The 19,715-nt window shown below is 34.2% G+C and overlaps 1 protein-coding gene across 1 annotated transcript; it reads right to left on the bottom strand.

Moving 5' to 3' along the window:
* Nucleotides 1–1,014: 1,014 nt before the first annotated feature.
* On the bottom strand, nt 1,015–19,495 carry LOC100377962 (heterogeneous nuclear ribonucleoprotein L-like). Its single transcript, XM_085493452.1, has 16 exons — nt 19,385–19,495; nt 18,460–18,602; nt 17,660–17,747; nt 17,049–17,125; nt 16,622–16,697; nt 16,053–16,138; nt 15,666–15,762; nt 15,314–15,386; nt 13,426–13,509; nt 12,798–13,141; nt 12,269–12,390; nt 11,885–12,014; nt 7,642–7,716; nt 7,241–7,298; nt 6,651–6,746; nt 1,015–1,728 (listed from the first exon to the last, which is right to left on the bottom strand). Exons 1-16 carry the CDS (start codon nt 19,460–19,462, stop codon nt 1,670–1,672), a joined length of 1,686 nt encoding a protein of 561 aa, XP_085349578.1. The 5' UTR covers nt 19,463–19,495; the 3' UTR covers nt 1,015–1,669.
* Nucleotides 19,496–19,715: the final 220 nt, after the last annotated feature.

Raw genomic sequence — 19,715 nt, 5'->3', positions numbered from 1 at the left:
AGTAGAGCACACACAGGGAAACTGAAGATTAGAAACCAAAAGCAGTTACTGATGACATCCTGCTATTCAACATACAAATCCATTAACAAAAAGCTGTAATCACTTGGCACTATTCCAAATATACATCTTCGATAGATTCAAGTTTGGCGAAAGCAGTCCAGCAAAGAGTAAAACATTTGTTAGTGTTAGCACAACATTCAGGTGACTGCATTACTTGGACTCCCTAGCCACCAGATTAATCAAGCATTCATCTCTAAGATGCAAGTCAACCAGGCTCCTATAAAATCCACTGTGACAGAGTACTCTAAACACAGACTGAAATGCATTACATTTAATGTGGATCACTTGACACAAGCTGCTCCAGCGTACCAATGGGAACTATTACAAACAGGTTGATTACATGCCTTGGAATATACACAAGCCCAAAAGATAAATTCACCTAAGCATTTTTTTCAGTTAAAGCACCGTTTTTGAACCTGAATGCCAAATTTTTCTAAAATCAATAAATGTTAATTGAGTGAATCTGTCCACCAGGAATTCACATTCAACCTTACAAATGTTACACACAAGGCAAAATGAAATATACCCATTTACACTTTTACTACTGAATACATTACCAGAATGATTTTGAACCCTTTATCACGTTTATTTATCAACATACATGCCATAATACAGAGAAGTACAACTTACTTTCACCTTATAACATGTAAAGGACATTTAAAAAAAACAACTAGTATAGTCCAGTAGTTTTGGGTATTTGAGCAAATAAGGCTACGATTCAACAGCTTTGCAACTCATTTAAAGACAAATAAACAATGTTTTTCCATAAATCACTGACACTATGGTTGGCTAACATTTATATAAACTGCCACCAAATGCCTTTAGAAAAAAAAATCTATGAAAAGGTTTTGATGGTTATGGCAAGTTTATTTCCTTTGCTATCTTTTCCCACATGTTTTAAATGTCAACATATCAGATGTTTTATACCAAAAGATTCAGATTTTTCAGACAGCCTTATTTTTTTTTTTCTGATAAAAATAAACGCAAGCAACTAGTTGGTGATAATAAAGTTACTAAATTAACCTTACAAGGCCTATCCATTAGATTCTCAAGCCTGCTATCACTACTGTAGTAGCAAGTCCATGATTAAAAAATATATCAAGAGATGAGAAATTAAAATAAACAAATTGTGAAAAGCCTAACCAAGAGCACTTTGGACTTGTGGTGATATGTGCATCTCTAGTTGCAGTGATGCGAGAGCATGTTATCTAAACTTTAAACATTTGTCTCATTAGTTGCAATTAATATTCCTCTTACGAATTGGTGAATGGGAAAACAATTTTTTTTTTAAAATGTTACATTTCAACATTTAAGATATTCAAGGAATAACTGATAAACAGTAACAAGTTCAGATATCTAGTTTCTATTTTAAAAACAAATTTCAAAAGTGACAAATCTTATTTTGCAAGACAACAATACAATGGCATAGGGCCTCATCAGATATATGCATGTGTAACTAGGCTGTTATATCTGCATGAACTCAGGCTGGGACTCTAGCACTTTATGTACAAGCCAACATTCTAAATCTAAATGACAGTTATAGTACAAACTAGTGGGACTTAGTAGAGGTAGGTTGCAGTATTTTCTGTAGAGGTTTTATCAGATACATCTATACAGCATGCAGGGCAGAAGAGAAGCACAGCTTAAAAGTGTATGGGTAGCGTCCACCTGTAGAAAGAAAAAAAAAAAACGTTAAGATGGCAACTCAGTACAAGCATGATTTATAGGGAAATAGAAAGTATACATTTAAAACGAATTTGTATGATGCAAAATTAGAGAATGACAGCTTGCGCTTCAAGTGTGGCCAATGATCTAAATATGCAGTTGACTTTAGAATTAAAATAGGCACAGCATGCACAGCTCCCCCTGTCCACATGCGTGTCTGGACAATAGATTCTTGGCGTAACACGCTCACCTTGCCCCCATCGGCCATGCCGAACCCGTTTAGCAGCAGTGTACTCGGGACAAAACCACATTTTAATTTTGAACTTTTCCCTTGTGGATTTCATAGAAGAACGTTTTTTCCAATTTCCCAGCAGGCATTATAAATTCAACAAAGTAAAAACACAAGGTCAATTGTTTTTGCCCAGTCAAGTGATGAGAAAGCAAGGTTATCCTAACATTTTGAACTTTCAAACCAATGCAAAAAATGAATACCCTGCGCATGGCGATTGATTTCTACAGCTTACTTTAGAAAACCCATTGATGGTTCTTTTGTACCAAGAACAAAAGAAACAAAACTGACACTGCAAACAAAGTGTTGTTAGGCAACTGATGTGCTCGTCCATACATAACCATGACATGGTACGACTGGCAGAGTTACAAACAATACATTTGGTTACTTGAAAACTCCACATATTCAAACTCCACAACAAATCAGACACTACTAGGACTGGCATCCATACTTGGCTGGCAATTCAAATTGTCAGCCAATTACATTCTCTGGTCAGATCACATGACATATTGCACGTACATGTCACACACACCTGCCAATCAATAATCTCAAATTTCAGGCTCAGCTGAATAACACTACCCTAAACTGAAAGCTTTATATTGCAAGTTACAAGTAGAGATCAAGTAAAATCGCTCAACTGTTTTAAAGCCACAAGGTAAATCTGAAATTCCACAAACAAATTTGACAGTGTCTAACCTTGGGTAGAATATAAAGTGAGCCAATCACGTCAATTATTGTGATTGCTGAGAAAAGCAAGGTATCCCTTTACACATAGAAAATAACCAGCATATAACAATGCAGGGAATTATTTTCTGCTGTCCTTAGCACAATTAAGATATCTTGTTTATTTGGTTGACATTTCAATGATTCAATGAAGAGAATCCAATAATATATCTAATCGTTTCAAACATGTCTAGAAAATAATAGTTACACAATATCAGAGCATTATACTGTAGAATACTTTATTTTCCCTTGAAATACATTTTCTGATTCACTGATACAGTGAAAATGAATTCCATACAAAATATCCAAAAAGTCTTTTCAGTGTAAATTAATTCCAGCTAAAATAAAGTATTTTACACTAGAACATTTTTGGGGGTTATTCTAAAAATTTAACTTGTTAGATTCATAAACAGTGCGAGAGATAGATTCACATACATGATCAAAATAAGTTATTATTCTGTATGACTGAAGTACTACACTAATTACTGACTAGGGAATGCACATAAACAAAAATCACATGTGGATAGCTGAATAAAATAAAATATTTGACATGTGCAAAACACAAAGTGATACCATGTGGAGAAGTGTTAAAACAAACTCAAATATAAGTATAATGCTTTACAGATGTACAATTACAAAATATGATACATTAAAAGTATTTCTGCTATGCATGTTAAACTACTGGTAAGACTGATATAGCCCTGTCAGGGATCTCGCCAGCCCAACGTGAGCGCCGGTCAGTCATGAATATTAATGAGCTATATGAATATTAATTAGCAATGAATATTAATTAGTTCACTTCGGGCACAGTGCAAAATATTTTTGAAATTAAGACATTATGTTTCACAATTTAGAAGAGTTTTAATTTAAAAATTGAATATATTCGAAATGCGAATGGTGCAGACTAAAAAACAGAAACAAATTATTGTTGCAATATTAATGTCTATTGTAAAAAGTTAAATAAAACGCATTTGAAACATTTCAGCCAGGAATATGTTCACGGTCTTATTTACTCTAAATACATTCTCCTTCAAAAAAAGTATTGTTGTAATTTATTATTCGTACCATCAACTTCTAAAACGTATATATTCATAGTAATGAACGAACAAATAAAACTTCCGAGCTTTCAAAGTTACAACGTGACATAACTTACTTCACGATGTTATACACCGATTATACCAATAATTCTTCTTAGTCATGATGCCAAGCAAAAAAAATTTACTTCTTTTTTTATTTGAAATAAAAGTAAAATTTGACTTAGTTTTATCGGGAGTGAATATTTTTGATCACTCGATCACTTCGATAAAAAACACAGCACGCCATGATGTTTGTGACGTATTAGTTGACCGGCACATGTTCTTTGACCTGACGGGTCAATAATTCCATTAACCAATCAGAATGCCGCATGGTAATGCCGGTAGAAACCGAAGTTTTCCCGAATGGTTGTGATTACATTGCGGAAGTAAAGCGATGTTGTAGCACAATGTGTTGACATCGATTTCAGTTGAAAACTGCAGGATGGTTTTCAAAAGAGGAGATTGGCAATTTTTAAAAGGTAAAATAGGTCTTGAAAGAAGAGTTTTTACATGATTCGCGATGATGACAGTTCAAATGCACTTTACCAAATCACGCAATAAACACGTTGATTTTTTTCTTGAGTAGCGTAAACTGATCGTGAACTCCACTTTGACCATGTTATATCGAGGTAGAATCGATTTTGAAAGAATTTTAGCTTTCAATCTAACGACTGTCTATCACAGAAAGTATTTACTTACAAACAAAGAGGTGCTAATTTCACAAAATTGACTAGCCGCTACGTATCGTGAGACTAGGTCTAATGTTTACAAATTATAATCCACGACTGGCAGGTTGCGTGTCGGTCGGTACATAATTATAATAACAATTAGACAATAGTCCTGGTTGGAAGCATTTCCGTGGTGGTCGCTAATTTTGAGTGCCGGTCGGGGCCGACCACCGGCGACCAGCGTGGCGAGATCCCTGCCCTGTTTTGCCCCTTTTTTTTAAAAACCAAAAATGACCAAATACGCACTAAAATTAGAGTATTTAAGGTATTGCCACAAAAGGAACAAATTTAAGGTGTATCCTAGGTGTCTACATATAAAATATCAAAGCAATCGTTTTTAGAACAAGTCAAAAACAGCACTTTTTACCAAATATATTCATCAAAATTAGACATTTGGAAATATCATGAAACTAACAAATCTGAGAGGTTCACTCAATAAAAAGCAAGCCAAAGATGTGAAGATGATGCCGACAAACAATCAGTAATACGAATAGTTGCACTCTTGAAAAAGCTGTGTAAATGACTAAATCAAGCAGATTTATTTCAAGAAAGCACACGATACAAGGGATTAATTTATTCTATGGTTCTTCAAAAAATTTTAAGGGAACTCTAGAAAAAAACTATAAATTATAGCCCAAGATTTGGACAGCATACAAGGACATCACCTTTTTGGGGCCCCTGAATTCACAATTGCCCTCTCAACAAAATATGCCTATTTTATGATCAAATCAAAAATGCCTGCTCACTAAAACAAAATCTGGAAATAACTACATCTTAGTTTACACTTTAGACATTCAAACCTGTGTCCTTAACTGATGTACAAATGCACAATATACTAAGATGTACAGCATGCAGCAAGTTGCATAGAATAAAAAAGCTATCACGACAACCAAGGATTAAGACATCACTCGTTTTGTAATGAGTGATGCGTGCTTAGATTTCTATCTATGTAACAAGTACAAGGCATATTAAAATAGATAAAAACAGTTGATTACATTACATTGCCGTCGCTCAAAGAGTGGCTTATTATTTATCAATTATGAATAGATTTATGAATAGTTTAATTTCACCATTTCATTTGCTTTGAGCAATTTCACTGGGTTTTAATTTACGGACATAGAGAAACAATGACTTCTATTGTTATTTTATATGTTCACATAGATTCAATTTAGTAGATCATGATTTTAAGGAAAATAGCAAAATTAAAACCAGCAAATAATGTATTTACAATAGCCATGACATATGATAATTATAAGAAGTCCAGAATGACCCCAGGAATAAATCAAATACACTTCAATTATCCTACATATAAAGTGGGTTATATGATTGACCTGGAACATAACTACATGAAGTAGCAATATGTTCATGCAAATTCACACTATTTAATAAACTTATGGAGACACTTTTGAATTAGGTCAGCGACAAAACGTACATCACAAGGAGGTAATGGCATTCCTTTTCATTTGTAATATTATATATGGAATATGCAGTCTTCATTTTGTAAAGGGCATAAGAATTTGAATGCTGATTAATACATCACAGCATTAAAACAATTATAGAGATAACATACAACACTGCTATGACAACTACTGTAGCTAAGGAAAAGGCCAGCAGCTCTAGACATGAAACAGACTAAGCCTATCTCAAGAATGGAGACTTTGCACTACAACAAAAATAGAAACTTGTCTCTGTATCAAGGGGACATTTCGATCTAGTGAGATTGGACACTGATTCATTTTCACTGATGATCTATTATTGGAAAGTAAATTGCATTACTACAGCACAGTATTCATCTATTAAAGTCCATCTTTCATATCACCAATGTTTTATAGAAGCTATTCAAATGAAACTTGATTACTTGCAAGGCACTGGGATAGAGGAAACAATTGTGTGTACAAACGATGACATCCCAGGAGGTTCAACATTCATTCCAGTATTCAAAAAAAATAACTTTGCATCTTGACTGATAAAGCACATGGATTCAAGTGAATAATGTGAAATGAGGTTAGTTTTTTTAGGATATGTCATCATGGGAATTAAAAGGCAATTACACGAGTTGTTTTATGTAACTGTTTAGTATTCAAGAAACATTACAAATTCAAGACTCACTTGGATTCGGCATCTCCACATGATTGCATGATATAACAGCCTCTATAGCATCTGATACGTTGTCCCATTCCACTAAGCCTGAAGAACTACGTTCACCTGAAAATTTAATCAACATTTAAAAAAAATTAAAACATTTATATTAGAAAATTAATGTTACATAACATTCAAAGCACCAAATAAAATTAGATTTGGGTAAAGTTAGTTTATACGAACTAGTTTTATTTGCACATTGTCAACTGGTTATGAATCCATAATCAAACGGCACAACAGGCAGGCAAACTATTTATCAAACTGAATCATGCACTAACGTGTGCTGTACTGACTCCACAGAATTGCTTAGTACAATTGATGAAATGAAATTTGGTTCACTGCAAAGTCATGCTTCGTTTAGCAAAAATTAATTTCAATACGTTGAGATGATTGAGGTCTGCAAGAATTGTATTTCACTTGTGTCAACATAGTTGTCTATTGTTTCTCATTCCTAGTATCCCACTCACTCGTGCAATCAATTCAATTCATTAAACCAATTATGCTCTACTAGATTGGTACATTTACATTACCAGTTTCAAAATCATACTGATGAGCCTTACTTTTTGCCTTGAACATCTTCACACAGCTTGGATCCTGAACTCCATTTTCAATGAAAATCTGCAAGGCAAAGGTGAAAATATAGTAAGTCTAATTATTTGGATAAAATGCATTTTCAAGACTTTAATTGTAAACAATATACTACATACTAATTGAGACAAATGCAGCCTTGTGAACAAGCAAGAATGTTTTTTTTTGGAATAACTGATATCTGGTGAAATGATTCACACTGTATTGCTTCAACCCATGATCACCCAGGAATGCACATTTTGCGATATGACCTCCTGACTCCCAATCCATCATGTCCCTTGACTTGTGAAAGGCTGGCTCATATATAGAGTAAACACTGTCAGCCCATAAAGTACATTTGTATACCGGTAAATGAATAAGTATTGCACTTTACCTGTCTAATTGTACTTTCTGTGCTGTCTGGATGGGCATTGAAGAAATGCAGTACTTTAGCCGGTTGCTGGATACGTGGAGCAGATGTTAAAGAATTCAACACAGGTCAATGACAAAAACAATCAATACAATAGAACAATCAGAAAATCAAAGAAAGCTTAGAAAGAACTCCCATGTGCTGAGAGTATTGGAGACACATTAAATATAATTCGAAATTACTTAGCTGAAAACTAATTATGCAAATCAGAAAATTAATATGACCAGATTTGAGTGTAAAACTAATGAGGTCTGCGCAATGTAACAGAAAATCTATGTCTCCAAGTTTAATTGAAATGTGATTAGAACCAAAAAATTATGAATTATTATGCTTATTAGGGAATTAATATGAACAGATTTTTACCCCAAACTAATTAGGTTTGTACATTGTCCTAGAGCATCTTTGTACTAAGTTTCATTGAAATGGAATAATTAGCACCGTGAAAACTCCAAAATTTCGACCCCTCTAAAAATTTGGCCGCCTATTTATTTGGCGGGTTTCGGTGTTTTATTTACCTCCAAATTTTCGACTCCACTAAAAATTGCCGACTCATTCTTATTCGAAAATTGCGACCAGTTTTAGTTTTCCCCCAAACGAAAAAAAAACCGATGTGAGCGTTCAAACGGGACCTTCCTCAAAGGCATGAATCCGGGTTTCTGATTGACTGAGAGATTTTTATTTTATTGGTAACGAAAATATATTCTAAATAAACGAAGTTTCAAATAAAAACGAACACAAAAATCTCGGCATGCTGCGTTTCTGAATTGTTGATTATTACTGTACTCAGTAGTGATTATAATAATGTACACAAAATAAATTTGTTGAATGGTTATGAAATACAAATAAAAGTCAACTTAGTTTCATCGTAAGCGAATGATTCCGGTCTCGTATAAACGTTTGATGCTGTAGGATATCCGCCATGTTCTCTTAGGTCAAATAGGTCAAATCGCTAATTAACCAATCAAAAAGCTGGATGATGCGAAAACGGCATGATTTTTTTTAAATAAAAAAATTAGTTGTTTTTAAAAAATAAACTGGTCATCTGAAGAATAATTTAACATTGTTCACAGTGATAACAGCTCATTCTCGAAAGGAAGCTTACCCGCTCACGCTAGTCACGATAAAAATCATACACGTGTACTCTTGAATAGACAGACGTCAATGACTACGGTAAAACTTAGACTCTATTTTAGCCGGCAGGATTGATTGAAATGTCCGAAAAATGACGCCAAAATACACCTTAAAAGTCCCATTTTATTTTCTTAAATCCCATTATATTTTTTAATCCAAGGGCTAATTTACGGCAGAATTTGGTCCCTCAAATCACCGGTACGGTGCTCAAATAAGGGACACGTGAGCTTTGATTCTAACCGGATACATTGCACTGGGTCGGGGAGATCGTTTGCTAAACTTCCATGTATCTTTTGTCCAATGGGTACCTGTACTTCGAACATTCGCAAGTTTTCCTAGGTAGTGCGAGACAGCTTTGTCTTTTGACCTATTAGTTTTGTGCTGACCTCTTCTCCGCGTCTTGATGTTTTGTTTTGCTTGTCATAATACTCACTGATTGATGACTTTGTTTAGATTTTGAGTTACAACTCGGCCACGACCTTTGCTTTTACCGTGAAACATGAGGAAGTTTACGTCAATTGACGGACATTGCATTTTTTAAAAACTAATGAAGCACACTGTCTATCATCCCCATTTTTTTTTGCTGATTTCTATTCTGAAAAATTCGACCGTTCGAAAATGCACCTTAATTTTGACTCTAAAAACACGTCACATTTCTAACACAAATTATTTAAAACCAGTCGAAATTTTGGAGTTTTTACGGTACTTTTAGATATCAGTGTGAAAGATTAAAATTGGTTAATTATGCAAATTAGGTAATTAATATGTACAGATTTTAACCCACAATTATTCAGGTCTGTCTATTGTCCTACAGCATCCATGTACATTCATTGATATGTGATGTATAGTACCTGAGATATCAGTGTGAAAGTTGGTTAATTATGCAAATTAGGTGATTAATATGCACAAATATTTACCGGAAACTAATTGGGTCTGCATAATTCTAGATTCATTGAAATATGATGATTAGTACTTTAGATATCAGTAGAAAAGCTGAAAATTAATTATGCAAATTAGGTAATTAATATGCACAATTATTTACCCTAAAACTAATCAGGTCTCTACATAGTCCTAAAGGATCTATGTACCAAGTTTCATTGAAATGCGATGATTAGTACTTGAGATACCCGTGGAAAAGCTGAAAATTAACTAATTATGCAAATTAGGTGATTAATATGCACAAATATTTATCGAAAACAATCAATCTCTGCATAGTCCTTGAGTATGTAAGTACCAAGTTTCATTGAAATGTAATGCTAACTACTTATATCAAATGCTGAAAATTAATTAATTATGCAAATTAGGTAATTAATATGTACTGATATTACCATAAAAACTATCAGGTCTGTGCAGTGTCGTATGACATCTATGTACCAAGTTTCATTGAAATGTGATGATTAGTACTTGAGATATCAGTGGAAAAACCGAAAATTGACTAATCATTATGCAAATTAGGTAATTAGTATCCACGGATTATTACCAAAAACTAATCAAAACCTAGCATTAGTTCAGAGCATCTATGTACCAAGTTTCATCAAAATCCAATGAGTGGTTGTTTAGATATCAGTGGAACAGTCATGGAACCACTAAAAAATAGCTAATTATCATGCAAATTAGGTAATTAATATGCACGGATTTTTACCAAAAATTAATCAAATCTGCGCATATGTTCAGAGCATCTATGTACCAAGTTTCATCAAAATCCAATGAGTGGTTCTTTAGATATCAGTGGAACAGTCATAGAACAGCTAAAAATTAGCTAATTATCATGCAAATTAGGTAATTAATGAGCATGGATTTTTACCAAAACCTAATCAAATCTGCGCATTGGCCCAGAGCATCTATGCACCAAGTTTCATCAAAAACCGATGTATGGTTCTTGAGATAGCAGTGGAACAGTCGGACACATACACACATACACACATACAGACACACTAACTGCAAAGACTCCCATTTTGTGCTTCGCACATGGGAGTCAAAAATACAAAGACTGGAAAAAAGACTGAAAGGGTGCAAACAAATACGTTCTCTATATGTATCTAGGGGATTTCAGTTCAGAGTAACCACTCTAAAATTGCACCTGACCAAATACAAAAAATACCATTTGTAGTAATGCAATTGACCTACATTGAAATTTAATAGCAATATCAATGACCCTAGTAGTGAGGATACTCCAATGTCAAAATGCTGCAAACTAAAATAAAAAGGCTATTTCCAATTAGAAAGGTGAATGAAGGTAGAACTAAAATAGTGACTGGATAATATCAAACAATATTGCAATTTATATGGATCAATATATAATTCATGAAAACACTATTCTGCTAAAACATGCTGCAAAAGTAGAGCAAGAACATTACAATATATTTGATTATTTTTTTTAGAGAAAGTCAATACTATGATCAGAATTACCAGTTGCATTCCTTCACATTTGAATGTTTGCAGCAATTACCTCTGAACACAATATGCAAATAAGACTAATTCATAAATTTATTTAGTGAGGTAATTATTAAATCAAGATCAATTTATATCGCCAGAATTTATAATGAGCCTGAACATTGGTTGTGAAATTGAGATGGGTAATAAGTTTAGTCTGAATATTTAAATTAGTTTATGAATAGGCAAAATAATTATGAAACTGAATGCACAGCTATTAATGTGACTGTGTGAAATGATTTTAAATTTCCGATAAGTAAGACATTGATATGGATTTAGGAGGGAGGGAGGGAGGGAGGGTTAAAACAATGAAGGCTATCACCACTGATCTTGCAATAATTTGCAACCATGGAGCTGTATGCTGTGAATAACACATCGAGTCAATCTTATTAGCAAGGCTGTCAACGAGTTAATTTACATTTTAGCAGGTCTCCACCATAAAACTCCATGACTGATCATTTACATTTCATTTCCTCCCAGGAGACAGCAATAATTGTAATCACGAGATGGACAGTAATTCCTGGCCAATCCAATCAATAATAAATGCTACTCTTACAAATATTAAAAGTGGACAAACTTTATTGCATCTATCGGAGGAGATTAAAGAAATGTTTCTTTACGACATGGTGATAAAAAGGATATGATTCTTTGAAGCTGCTTCTGGAGAAGAAAACCTGTTATTCCGCGACTGTGAGAAATCCTTAAAGCATGTCGTTCCATCTGGGAGATCGCTCGGCTGCATTTGATCAGCAATGTACATTTGCTTTGAAAACCTGACAAAAGACACAATACACTAGTGTAACCACACCCCTTAAATAAACTGCACTACAAAAGTAACTTAATTTATGTTGAAATCCAACGAGAGAAAAGATAACACCACATGAAAATGATAAGTAGAGTCAAAATAAGGTTCAGGTCAAAAGGCCACATGGCTTTGTTATGTATCCGACAGAGCCAATAAAGAAGCCTACAATATTGAATTAATCATAGCTGAATAAATAAGGAAAATGACAGATTTGTTATTTACCCGAGCTGCATTTTTTTTTCAAAGACCACCACGTTATTCAGATTAGTAATGGCTCGTTCCACAGCCAAGGCATCTCCCATTTGTACCATAGCACAGCCAGGTTTACTCTTCATGAATTTTATCTGCAACAAGACAGTAATATATAACACTTGACAAGTGTTGCAGCACTGAAAGCATAGGACACGCATGACATTTTAAGCTTGATCATGATCTACACTACGCTTAATAAAAAATAGAAAAGAACCAATTGCAAGCACTAAGTAAATTCAGGTATTTTAAAACTTGGGTTTTCCCCTTCCAGTCATTTCTCGTGGATTATCTATCTTACTCTATGCTTTAAAGATTTATTATTATAATATTTAAGTAAAACAAGCATCTGCCATAAACAGACCGTAAAAATAGCTAGTTTGATGACATCTTACAGGATTACATTTCCTCATAGCATTACAGTTCTTTTACTGTCAATAACATATGTGCACTCTTGGGATAAAATGTAGAGCAATCAAGCGTAAACAATCACAATACATACCTTCAGAACACTGCCATACAAGCACAATACGTTGAACAACTTGTCACAATTCAGTTTTTCAGGTTCCATTCCATACACCATTACAACCGGACTACCTTTTGGTTGGTGGTTACCCATTTGGTTGCCCATCTGACCACCCATTTGGTTGCCCATATTTCCACCACCCATGTGGTTGCCCATGTTGCCGCCTCCCATTTGGTTGCCCATGTTGCCGCCACCCATGTGAGGCCCACCACCACCTCCCATGTTATTTCCACCTCCCATGTTATTACCATACTGCCCTTGCATGTTCTGCATTTGATTAGGATGCTGATAATTGTTGTATCCACCACCTTGATTCCCTCCTGAGGAAAAAGAAATATATTTTTTATTATATTTAACAAAAAAGAAACTAGTTGGTAAATCAAAAAAACACACCAAAAATATTTACTATGTGAAAGGGGTTTGGAAAGATTGAAATTTATGAACGTCTGTGACTAAGAACCAATGAACTTTCACCATTGCAGCATTGATTTTCCTGCCTCAATTACTTTTATAAATTTAAAACTGTTTACACTATATCATGAAAACGGGGATGACTGACATGTACAGAAATACTGAAAGTAATTTAAAGTATCATTTAACGTACCACCCATGCCTTGGTTGTGATTCACTTGCACCCCCATGTTATATCCTCTAGGCTCTTCCAACAAAGCATTGCCCTTTTCTTTGGCTGTAATAGATGACAACAGGTAAGAACAGCTAATAAACATGAAAGAATACAAACCAAACTGCCCTAAAGCTGATAAGTTAAAATCAAATCAAAGTAGGTGCATAGATAAAAACAGGATTTTACTGAAATAACATTTTTTGCAGACACAAAAAAACAAAACAATTTTTCTCATCAGTACAAAAGATGTAAATTCATTAAACACCATACAATTCTGGAGTATACTAGTTAGGGTACATTGATAAAATACTTTTACACTATTAGACTTAAATAATAAAGACTCTCAGAAGAGGGGTCAGATTCTAAGCAGTATAAGCTGGGTATGACTTTATTTGGTGAAACTTCTCTGCAGCATACAGTAAAAACTGATTTAAAGTCAGCAAATATTAATTTTCTCCCATGTATCAATTAATGAAGGAATTGGATAAAATAGAGATAACAGGAAGTTCCTGTACTTTCATTAGCTGGAATCTATCCAAGTCTTTTTTCTTTCTTGAGAACATCTTCATAGATACACATGCAACAGGAACATCCTCCTCAAATCAAACTCAAAGGAATCAACCGATGACGCGAGTATCACTTCTCATCCTGTCAATACATTCATTAGAGTCTATTAGGATGGGTTCTGGCAAAATAGCAAAGATATTAATAGTCTGTTTGGTACAGTCTTGTGTGTGTTGATGATGCCTTGAAGTGGCAATGATGTAGGTTTTCCATTTGAGTGTTCCATTTGAGAAAAATGCTCACAAAATCTTTCTCGACTTATAATAAATCCATGAATTATGCAGCATGAGAGGGACTCCCATATTATACATCCATGTTGGAAAAGCAAATTGCATTCCTCTCCCGAAGGAGGTCTGTTGCATAATCCACATTTAGGAAGTTTCACAAGGAAATTCCCTGAATACTGCATAATTCCGGAGATATCCGTAGAAATCGGCATGTTATGAATAACAATAAAATGTTCACTTGTTGTCTTGCAATACTGAGAGATCTTGTATGCTAAAAGTGTGTGTTTTTGTTGGTTTCCTCAGTGTTTTACTGTTCACACTTTAACAGACTGGTACACTCTTGTATTCTTGTTTCCTCGTGAGATCCTTCTGCAGGGTACGTGTTGAAATATATAGTGTTCATGTCTGTATGCATGTCAGCAGAAGTTATGATGGTTGGTGTCCTTTCCTTCTTTGTCGCTTTCATCTGACCCTGCTGTCTTGTAGCTGAGGTTTATTTGTATCGAGTTAGGTTATAAAAATCCAATGTTCTGTGAGTTCTCTCAGGAGTGTGGGTGATGTTTCCTTCTGGCATAGTATAACTGTATGTTGTAACATTCCAATGAAAGCAGGTATAGGGGAGTAAAGTTTCCAACAGTGCTTGGAGCAGTACAGTATAGTTATCCTGAATGCTGGGTATTTGTGTATGTTTGTTGTATGCCCAGCTCTCAATATATATATATATAGTCTTCCACTGGTGGGCTTCAATGGTTGTGGGTGAGAAACCAGACATTTGCACAACAAACAACTTTGAACAGATTGATTACAAAATTTAACAACTACAAATCATTGAGTAACTAATACTAGCAAAACAGTATCTATCACTAATTACCAAGCTACTAACATTCAGCAAAATAAGTGTTCATGCATATTAAAAAAAAACAAAAAAAAACGTGTGATCAGAAAAAAAAAAACTTGTTTTTTGTTACTACTTCATGCAAAGAATGTAGAGTACTATTCAACAAATTCATGACTCCAAAACATCCAAAGCAAATGTTTTTTCAACGGAAAGCTGTGGGAAAAAGAAGTTTACTAACCTCCAGTTCCAAGAGTGGGATTGGTATAATCATAGGTTTCATTATCATTCTTATAAACATTTAATCGAGTTGGCTGTAATTGAAAATAGATAAGGTGGAGAGAAAAAGGGGCAAGTTAGAATGAAACAGACTTTAATATACTGAAGTTCAATAGGATCAGTCGGCATCTAAAGCGTATACCCAAATCAACATATTTTAAATTGGTTTCATATAGCCTGGAGAGGTTTATCTAGTTCAAAATAGATCAATAAGAATGCCTGTTTATTTATGGAAATGCTGACTCGTTAGTCATTGAAAACACTATCAAATGAACCATGCATGTTTATATAGCAGACTGCTCCAAGTTACTTACCCTAGCATATTCTATTTTCAGTGTACAACAACCTGAGTAAATGTCAGCTCCATTCAGCGAAGCCTTAGCACGGGAAGCACTGTCTACATTATCAAATGTAACACAGGGTTAAGGCAAAATATTGAAAAGCATTGAAACTTGAGTAATGATACCATCATGCAATTTTATTCTACATGGTCTACACTAAACTCGTGTGAATTATCTGGCATGATAGAGATTTTATTTTTATACATCACATAATATTGCAATGGTTTTATCATATAATTGCCAAGTCACAGCTGTAGAGGATTATACAATTATGAACATTCAACAGTGCAGCACATTTTATAAAATTATGGCTAAAACAAAAACATTTTTTTTTGTCAACACAAACAAATTAAAGGATATTCAATCATAGTCTGAACGCCATTCTTTTTAAAAATTACGATTCGCTGTACAGGGCCAAATGGATTACAGATGGTATGCATCACATCCTGCAAACAAACAAAATTAAATTTTTAGAGTATTACTTGAAACCCAGAAAATTGCAATAAAATTTATCTTTGCTGGCATCTACATATCAGGTTTCCAATTTATCATGAAACTGATAGAAATCAGGAAAACGATCTTCAGATCTGACATGCTACATACACGGGAGCATAAATACAGCGACCGGACTACTAATTTATATCAAACAGCACATACACATAACTAAGTTGAAAGCAAATCAAAGAGAACCCCCCCCCCCCCAAGGGATAATTCAAAGATACTGAGAAAATTACAATTTTGCATTCACAGCGAACAAGAAAATTGCAAATTTTTTCCAATCAATCATAAACAAAGATTTATATATATATATACACACACACAAAAAAAAACTGCACGTTGTTGAAAAAAAAACAGACTAAATAAAACACATACCACCAGACATGAAAGCAAATACAAAACTACACTGAATGATTTGATGTATTACTCACTGTTGTAATCGGATAACGTGGATTGAGAACAGTTATCAACAGGATATGATTGGTGTTACGGTTGTCTTCAGATCCCCTGTTAGATATATACATAGTTAAATTATTTTTTAACAAATCTGTGAATACTATCTTTAATTTATGCCAATATTAAAAAAACACTACAGATAGAATGACAATTATTTCAATTTCTGCATAGTATTTTATTGTAGAAACCTGACCTGTCAATTTTTTTTAATTACAAAAAATGCTTTTATGTATTTATTACTGAGAATATCCACAAGAGTAAAATAATCACTAGTCCATCATGTTACACGTTAGTTATCTCATTAACTTTATATGCTCACAACACCAAACTAATTTCCTTAGAGATCTATTATTTTGAGGATAATAAAAAAGAACAGGAAATAAAGAAAGTACAAGTATTTACCCTGGTCGTGAAATTCTTTGACTCGTTGAGAAATTAAAATAGGCAGCTGAATTTCCTACATGAATCATATTATTTAGCTTGAAAGGAAAATAAAAGTTTAATTACCACATGTAAATAAAAAAAAAGGTTCATCCCAGGACAAATGCCATTCCTTTGCCATACATATTTAATTTGGAACATCAGCTTCTTTATACATCAGTATAAGACTACTCATGGCCATTACATTACAATTCAGCAAAGAATGTTAAATATTTTCAGACATGTGTCATCTACATGTACAACAATGCGGATGATGGGTCAAGTAAATAGCTAGATATGGGTGTCAAATTTATGTTTTTGTAAGACAACCCCCATTATAACAAACCTGCAACTAACAGCTGTTACACTTTTCATTCAAATCCTTCAATATTTGAACTGGCCCAAAAAAGAGAATTTATGTACGAGTTACAACAAAATAGCCAGAGATTTGATGTTCATACATCAATATGTATTGGAGTCATAGTCAAGAACAGATCCATTCAATTACATGCTGTGAAAACCTAATTATATCATGCAGTCATTTTTGCAACCTTGGAGAAATTCAAATTACACTTAAAAAGATTTGACTGTACCTGTGCATAATTCACACATGCTTTAGCTCCTTCAATATCTTCAAACTCTATTAGAGCTTGCCGTTTCCTTGGCATCATGATAACATAACTAAAATTAAAAATAACGCTAATTATTAAAATTGAAGCAGCGATTGACAATTTACAAATTATCAGATAAAAATGAATGAATTTAGCAATACACAAAAAAGGGAAGAAAAAAAATTACGATATCATAAGAAAATAAAAGAAAAGGCTGGTGTATTTTTTTGTTTTCAGAATTCACAGAAACTTAGTTCTAAAGTAATCTTATTGCTTCTAAATGTCTGAATCACTGAGAAACTATTTTTAATTCTGGCAGGTTGTCAGAGACAAGACACATTGTTCAATAGATTAAAAGTCTTAAGACAAAGCTATCTACAAGCTAACATATCACACTAATAAATGTCATGAAATAAAACAAAAATAAAGCAGTAGCAGAAAAAAAAAATAAACATATGCCCTTTAAAGTACTGGTCATACGATACCGCAAATAACCATATTATTGTTGTTAAGCAGCTATGTGTGTGATTGTATTATGTCTAGGATTTCTCCCAAGCGAGAGATTTGCATAAAATCATCCTACAGGTCAGCTGAACAATATCCCACCCTACAATAGTTGCAGGTAGCCTATTCAATGCATTTTTCTTTGTAACCAAAAGGCTGGATTACAGATACACGTAGCAACATGAATGCATTAAAAGGTTTGGCATAGTCCCAATACAATATGAACCTCCCCCATTCAAAGAGTTGTGAGCAACTGGACAAGTTAACTGCAAACTTACCTGATGGGTCCAAAGTGCTGAACAGCTTCCACTAAATCGGCCTCGATCACAGTGTCTGACAATCCTCGCACATGTACCACAGGGGAAGGAGGTGGCTTATGTGGATCATCATACTTGTCCTGTGCATCTAAATCAAACTTGTCCTGTAAATCCGAAATAGTGTATTCAATAAGACGGGTAGTTACAAACAAATAAAAATAAACAATATTCAACATGATTGGGGTTCGAAATATGTGGCGAGATTAGGTTAAAATCGATTGGTGGGAATTATGGGAAACATCAAATAAACAAAGATGCGCAGTTTCTATTGTTTTCAATTGAAAACTGCTTATTTGCCAGCTTGCGTGTATTAAAAACAGGTCAAACAAAGAAAGTGAACACATGGTTGATGCGCAAACAAGCATGCTATGAAAATTGAAAGCAGGGCGAATGTGTAGCACGGTGTTGAACAATACAAGATAGTCATGAGTCTTCAAAAAACACACACAAAAAAATTTCCTTAAAATTAAATGTAAGAAAACGCTATATTATAACACACCGTAGCCTAGCTAGCTACTGTTTGCGTTGATCGTGAGGAGCGACGAACGGCGGACACGCATTTTTTTAATGTCAATACTTAAAACGCGAACATTTATTCCTTCAACCAGAAATAGAATTGAAATACGTATTTCCTAAAAGGCTTAAATTTCAATCATAGGCTGCCATATGCGACTCGCCCAATTATTCATGAACCTTTGAACACCGTGTGGCGAACAACTGAGTGTAAAAAGTGACGCACACACGCTGGGTGGTTCAACAAGCATGTCGTAGAGTGCAGAAATTAAAACGCCAAAATGTCCAATATTTTTTGCTTTACGGAGTTCCATTTTAGCACAGAATTTGTGAGAAAATAAAAGAGAGTCCTAACATATAGAATGTAACTCACCCTTGTTCCAGATTGCACTCCCCTGCCGTCCGAATCAGTTCTCTGTCGTTTTGTAGCGTGTCCATCATACGCCGCCATCTTGATGAATGAATGCGGGGTTGATGATTGAGAGGCCGGTTTAGAATACACGCCCTCTACGATTAACATCTCAGAATATTTACATTTTATGCAAATTAGTACACACGAGGCTCAACATTTTCCGATTTTTGAAATACATGACTATACTAACGTACCTTCCATGGTCAAAATAAACACAATTTTTAGCAAAATAGATTTTTGGAATACATGACTATATCGCCAAAAAGTGTCTTGTTTCGTCCATGGACATATG

This window comes from Saccoglossus kowalevskii, chromosome 2 (genome assembly GCF_978046115.1).
Source record: "Saccoglossus kowalevskii chromosome 2, keSacKowa6.1, whole genome shotgun sequence".
Taxonomy (NCBI): domain Eukaryota; kingdom Metazoa; phylum Hemichordata; class Enteropneusta; family Harrimaniidae; genus Saccoglossus; species Saccoglossus kowalevskii.
The sequence above is the reverse complement of the archived record's forward strand: the minus strand, read 5'-3'. Positions and strand labels throughout refer to the sequence as shown.